This window comes from Sinocyclocheilus grahami, unplaced genomic scaffold (assembly GCF_001515645.1).
Source record: "Sinocyclocheilus grahami isolate Dianchi unplaced genomic scaffold, SAMN03320097.WGS_v1.1 scaffold1275.1, whole genome shotgun sequence".
NCBI classification, from domain to species: Eukaryota; Metazoa; Chordata; class Actinopteri; order Cypriniformes; family Cyprinidae; genus Sinocyclocheilus; species Sinocyclocheilus grahami.
The window spans coordinates 22,047-29,358 of NW_015506454.1; the positions used below are offsets into that span (position 1 = coordinate 22,047).

At 37.8% G+C, this 7,312-nt stretch overlaps 1 protein-coding gene across 1 annotated transcript in view; it reads left to right on the forward strand.

Moving 5' to 3' along the window:
• The window catches only part of LOC107568697 (transcription factor ETV6-like), a 13,639-nt gene extending 10,594 nt beyond the window's left edge, over positions 1–3,045 (forward strand). The window contains exons 7-8 of the mRNA XM_016254675.1: positions 2,364–2,387; positions 3,032–3,045. Coding sequence (XP_016110161.1) covers positions 2,364–2,387; positions 3,032–3,045 — 38 coding nt within the window. The remainder of the gene's footprint in view (positions 1–2,363; positions 2,388–3,031) is intronic.
• The last annotated feature ends 4,267 nt before the right edge of the window (positions 3,046–7,312 follow it).

Genomic DNA, 7,312 nt, shown 5'->3' on the forward strand with positions numbered 1-7,312 from the left:
GTGTGAGAGTGAGAGTGTGTGAGTGTGTGTGTGTGTGTGTGTGTGTGAGAGAGAGAGAGTGTGAGTGAGAGAGTGCGTGTGTGTGTGTGCGTGCGTGCGTGCGCGTGCGTGTGTGTGTGAGAGAGCGAGAGAGAGAGAGAGAGAGAGGTTTGACTGTGTGTGTATTTCAGTCAGTCAGTGTGTGTGAAGCTCGGGGAAGAGCTGCGTTTGTTTCTCTCTCCATCTTTTTTATTTTTTGCCTTTGAATCATGTGAAGCGGCGCTGACTGACCCGAACCGAACCGACAGGAAGCGGAACCCTGGAGCGACCAAACCCCGATCTCCCGCCGGACTGATCGAGCTGATCGGATGGATTGATCCGGAGCGGCAGGTGCGGCAGGTACGAGCTCATTCATGCCGCTTGTTCTGTCAATCAATCAATCAATCAGAACTCCGAATACAAACACAAAAAAACTGTTTAGAAATATAAAATCGAGTTAAAAATGTATTATCGATTAATTATTTGGTGAATGCCACCATCAGTTTAGTTTTAGACGTTCTTGCTAACACATAAAACGCCTTACGCAAATGAACCGTGGTTTTATTAAAGTAAAAGTGTCTTCTTTTTTTTGGCATATTGATTAACATTTGTATAACAACAGTTTTACTACAAATACCATGGTTAAACTATAGTTAGTGTAGCAAAACCAATTTCTGGTTACCATGGTTTAACTATAACCATGTTTTTTTGTTTTATTATTTGTAGTAAAACCATTGTTAAGTTTCGTAAAGCACAAATGATGTTGGTTTGTTTCGATGTTTGGCATTTTTGTTTATATAGATAAATATACAGTATTAATCATTCAGTATAGTGTACTAGTAGTGCACGTAGATAATGCACAAACACACAAATTACGAAATAAACACGTTTTTAATAAACAAGTTTTATGTAGAAGTGCTGTGATAGTACCATGTAATAACACGGTATTTCAAAGAAGCATGGTAATACCCTGGTATTTTTTTGTAAGTGGTGAATGCATTTGTATTTATTGCATTGCATTGCAGGTTTGAGAGTGTGCTTATTTGTGTTTTGATATAAAACGAGCCATCCCATTAGTCCGAGTTTTCTGGAGTGGCATTGATCATCTCCAGTCTCTAGTGTGAATATTGTCAGAATCTCTTCCTGCAAGTCGTTCTGCGCTCACTAATCACCGTGTTTTCTACATCTCCAAGCCCCAGTGCTGCTGATGTTCAGAGAATGAATGCTGTAGACTAGTATGACCAAAAATGTATATCGCGGTATTTTTCTAAATTATACCGGTTTCACGGTACAAGACGGTATTTGTTTTTTCATGCATGAGCGTGCGTTAACCATGTTTTCTACTGATTGAGAGGAAATACTGCAGTATATTGACTTAGAATGCACTATTTTACTGTCATGATGAGTGAATATTGTCAAAAAATACAGCACTAAATAGTGACTAAACATGACCCCTTTTAATACATGTTATCCAGGAGTCACTCTCATTTATAATCACAGCATCGTCTGATAAACTCAGCATGCATCTACACTAAAGAGCGGCTATGCGGTGGTTTTGGCTATATTACTTTTTCGTCTCATGCAGCGCACTGCCTGCGTCTTCTGCCTTTAGAAAAGAAAATATGCCTGTCAAAAAATTCAAAGCAAAAAGTAAAATGCAATAATGAAGTATGAATAATTGATTTCTTTTCCGCTTGCCCTTTTCCTGACTTTGTTCAAAACATCTCATTTTACTTCTCAGGTACTGTAGGTATTTGCACTGGAAAACAAGACAGAAATAGCACGAAAAAATCATTTTCGCGGTGTGCTGAAGTCGTTTCATGGTTAAAATAGGCCACGTTTCTGACACCTTTCATCAGAAATACTACTAAATTTCACTAGTCAATTCATAAAATTGATTGACAGTAGTGTTTCAGCACAGACTGGACTGGCGTCTTCACTTCGATCGAGGTGTTCTGTTGTTGGATGTAATAATGAACACAGCAGTCGTCATTTACTCCCGACATCTGAGCCGCTGAAGACGCAGTGGATTACGTTTGTTTCTGAAGGGAATGCGTCCACGATCTACATAAATGCGTTTATGTTCGCGCGAATCATTCATGATCTAGCCTCACCTCCAGAAGAAGTGAATATAAGGTTTTTTATACTCGCCTTTCCTAATAATGTGCTAATTAGCAAGTTTCACGATGAATGGGGCTAAAGTAAACAGCGGCTCGGAAGAGAGGGGCGGAGTCAGCAGAGCTCATTAACATTTAAAGGAAAATGCTACAAAACGGCTTGCTCTGAAAAGAGCTGTTTTTTACACTACCGTTGAGAAATCTTAACCAAACTATGTTACAGACTTTTCATTAAGACCCTAAAGAATCATATCAGCGTGTGGAAAATGGGCATCCGATGACACCTTTAAAGCAAACATTGTTTTCCTGTTTCTGAACCGTATTCATTATTGATGCTGCCATCACAAAAAAGAGCAATTAAAAGCAGATCAGAAATAGAGCGTTCATGTTACACAGGCAAACATTGATTAGTGTGTGTGAGGTGAAGAGCTAACGGTGGCACACTGAATCTCACAGACATTGATTGAAACATCACACTGGAACGAGAGACGCAGATGGAGGACAGAGAAGAGATTAGCTGGTTTATAATAACGTCAGTAATATCTCCAGATGAACACTTACTGGAGTGAAGCAGCTCAGCTTTACTTGATTCTCCATCAATCATGTTTTAGAGTCTCAAATCTGATCCTCAGGATCTTTTGAGGAGCGTTTGTTTCCAGAAGCTTTACTTTCACTGTTCCTCAGCGGAGGAGTGATCTTCACAAGCCTCCAGAACATCTCACATCTTCTGAGGAGCCTCTGAATAAAACTGAGCTGTTTTTTTCCTTCATATTCTCACTCTATCAGACTATATGAGCCATAAAAGCCTGATGATCAAATACGATGGATGTGCTGGAGTCGGTTCATGTCTGTGCTTAAGTGCAGATCTCTTATATCATATATGACTTGTTTTGTAGTCGTCCTCATTTAGAGAAACTCTCTGATCTTTTTCCGCTGTGTAGAGAGAGAGAGCGCTTGCGAATGGTTGCCAGGTTGGGTAGATAAATTAAACACGGGGCAGAAAATGTGTCCTTTTAAGAGAGAAGCTCTGATTTAAACTCAATTTTAATCGATTTTCAACCGGCTCGCGGTTAATCGTTACATCCCTAACAGCTGTACAAAAAAATCGGATCTGAGCACAAAATTGGAATTGAGCACTAAGGCTCACAGTGTGAACATAGCCTTTGAAGCGTCACTAAAGCATCTCTGAAGCAGCTCTGAAGCGTCTCTGAAGCGTCTCTGAAGCGTCTCTGAAGCGGCTCTGAAGCGGCTCTGAAGCATCTCTGAAGCGTCTCTGAAGCGGCTCTGAAGCGGCTCTGAAGCATCTCTGAAGCGTCTCTGAAGCGGCTCTGAAGCGGCTCCGGCTGAAGAGAGCGCAGCTTCAGGTCCGTCGGATGGAGACCTGTGAACTCTGAGAGATGTAACGAAGACGAATGGCACGATGGAAATGAGCAGCGATGAAGGAACATGTGCCGACAGCCTCATTTTGAATCAGACTAGATTCTCATTTTAATAATTCATCCCGCTGATGCATGTGAGTTTATTAATGTTTGCAATAGTCCAAAACTTTAACGGCGTGTTCTCTTGTTCGGTGCATCAATTATGCAGATGTCCCGAGGGTTTGCAGTACAACACAAAGGCCTGAATTAAACATGAAGAGCTTTTAGAATAAAACACACAATTAGAAGTGTGACAGATTCTTAATGAGAAAATAAGTCTGCGTTTCTCCCCTCCGGCGCTCGAACGAAAGACTTTTATTAGGTCATTCGATCAGAAGGCGATGCTGTATGAAGACGCTTGAAAGCAATTACACGCCGTTTATTAATTGAACAAATATTAGTACGACCTCAGATTTAGTGTTTAATAGATAATTCATGTTGTAGTAACAGCTTGTGAAAAACTATTCTCACCTTTAATCTTAAATTTGCATTTTATTACAGCATCAGTGTGTCCGCTTTGCTTACATCTGTGTTGTAGAGAAAACAGACATTAAATTAGAGATGAAGAATAAATAATAACAAAAACAAAAACATCTGGAACTCCTTTTGTAAGGCAGATTTAATATTCATACGCACATTTACACACGTAACTCGTAAAATCATTTATTTTTTGAAAAGTTTCTAATCTTGCTGTAATTTTAATCTTGTAAAATAAAATAATAATAATTATGATTAAATAGTATTATTAATATAGTTATATATGTATTTATTAATTATTAAAGTTTCTTATCTTGCTGTAATGTTGCTGTTGTACAATCAAATAACAATTATTAAAAAGTATTATTACTGTAGTAATGTATTTATTCATTTATGATTAATTGAATACATTTAAATGTAATAATGTAATTGATTTATAGAGAGAGAGAGAGATTTAAAAAAAAATGTTATTATCAATTGCAATATCAATTTTAATTTCAATATTCAGTTTAAAATGTGTTGTGTGTCTGTGTGTGTGTCAGTCTCAGATGATCTAATGCTCGTTAACCACAATCCTAATACCGATCGGAAACAAGCGGTCAGATCTCCAGCACCTCCGTAATGGAATATAGAAGGTGAATATCAGTTCATAACCCGTGTGTAAGCAATACGACCAGCTGCCAGTAATTAGCATCCGTGTGAGTGAGATCGTTTACATGACGACTAACGAGGCTCAGCTCTGGTGTGGATGGGTTTCTGCTCGAGTCTTATGAGAAAACCTGGGATTTTTCCCAATTGACTCCTGCAAATGAAGTTCACGTCGAATTAATCAAACGAAAGCACACTGTGAAGATCCAGTCCTGATCGCGTTCTCTGATGTGTGTGTGTGTGTGTGTGTGTGTGTGTGTGTGTGTGTGAGTGAGTGAGTGTGTGTCTGTGTCTGTGTCTGTGTCTGTGTGTGTGTGTGTGTTCACACTCACACTCACACTCACTCACACACTCACACCCACACACACACACTCTCGCACACACTCTCACACACACACACAGGCGGCTCATAGAAAAGTCAGCAGCGATTAAAAGTGAGCGCCGCAGCGTGTGAATAATTGAGCATCACCAGCTCAGCGGGAGGAAGGACAGTGACTGTCACACGGCTTCATGAAAGCGGTTTCTCTCCTGATCCGTACCGAAGTGTGTGTGAACGGAGTTCAGCTGAGCTCGTCCCTCACTGCGTCCACTGACCACACTGATGACGATTGTGATCCAGTCTTATTTTAATATCATCAACATTATGTGGTTATTCGTTTTTTATGTTTTCTTTTACTGTAATATTTTTGTTGTATGTTTTAAAATATATATTTTTTGAATTTTATAAAAATTTTTTTTTTTTTTTCATTTTCTGTTCTTGAAGTATCTTTGTTGCATGTTTTTTATTTTTTTTTCCGTCTTTATATATATTTTAATTTTGTATTTAAAAAAACAGGCTTTTTTGTTGTTGTTGTTGTTGTTAATGTTTGTGATAATGAATGTGATTCAGTGCTATTTTAGTATCACTAATTACATGGTTTTTATTATTTTTAAAATTAGTTTTAATATTTATATTTCCTTTTCTTTCTCGTTTGTCTTTTTTTTCACATTTTTTATAGTTTAAAAAAAATCATAGTTTTTTTATAATGTCAATGATGATGACTGTGTTCCAGTGTTGTTTTAGTATCATTGAGGTACTATTATAGTTTTATTCATATTTTGAATTATTTTTGAATCTGTTTTCATTTTAATTTTAGTTAAAACTTTTTTTTTAATTTTTCAAATAGTTTTTGAATTTAAAAAAAATTTCTATTCTATAATTTTTATTCATTTATATTCCAGTTTTAGTTATTTTAGTACATCAAGTTACACCGAGTGCAAACGAGAAATGCTATATGTTTAGTTTTCAGTGTATTTGAGTGAAAGTGGTGAAGGTTGTGTTGTGTTGCAGTGCTGCATCACGTGCGGATGGGAACGTGTGAGGTGGTGGCGTTACACCGATGCTGCAATAAGAACAAGATCGAGGAGCGTTCGCTGACCGTCAAGTGCTCGTGTTTCCCGGGACAGGTGGCAGGAACCACCAGAGCGGCTCCGTCCTGCGTAGACGGTACTAAAAACACACCAGACAGTCGTTCTGAGATATATTCTACAAACTCAGAGTGCTATAATCCACGAGCTGCCAATAAATCCAGACTGCACTGTAAAGACATGAATACATTTCAAAAGTAAATCCTACAGAATGTGGAGTGGATTCTGTCAAAGTGGCTTTTAAATGCAGTCGCTATTCGCGAAAATAAATAAATATATATTAAATAAAAATATTAATGATAGTTCTAAAACATTTAGAGCTGCTACTTATCAGTGAACATGTTTGTGTGATTAGTTTGGTCCGAGCTGAATGTTTATGCTCTACATAATTTTTTTACTCAAGGTTATTATAGTTACAATAAATCCATTAAAAGCATTTATAAATAAAATAAACGTTATTCATTTCAGCTATTTCATTTGTTATTTTCATTTAGTTTAAGTTGAAATACTAAAACAACTAAAAGTAGATCATATAAAACTAATAATAATTACTTTCCAAAACTAAAATTAAAGTTAAGACTTATGAAAATATAAACAGGAGCGATAATAGAACCTCGAATAACACTGATTTGACGTTTGGTACGGCCTTCGATTCTCAAGATGAGAAATAATGAGATTTTCAGTAAAATGCCGGAAATAATTTGATTCAATGAATCAAGCAAGTAATGCTCTTATGAATAGCTTCTGGGATGAATTGCTGCGGTCCTGGTTTGATGGTCAGAGCGTGTCATTAGCGCCGGGTTTAACGTCTGTCTGTTAACGAAGCTCTGAGGGCCTCTAATCGTTCCAGCCGTAATGCTTTGGCTGTGTGAAGTGAACGGGTTCGGGCCCCTGAGGGCCGTCTGGCCTATTCTCTCACATTTAGTCTGACGTTCTCTGCAAATGAAAGCGCGGCTCTAATATCCTCCCATCGGCAGGTCGTCTCCCTTTGAATTGCTCAAAATCTGTCCAAATGTATGAAACATACATATTTATTCATGACAAAACAACTTAAATATTGCTCTGAAATGTTTTCAGTCAAAATAAATTAATTTTACTTGCATGAACCTTCACTTTCAGATGAAAAAGTGATAAATTATTCATGCTGCGGTGGTTCATTAATTGCCAACATGTGTGTGCGTGTGTGTGTGTCTGTGTTCGTGTGTGTGTGTGTCTGTGTGTGTGTTC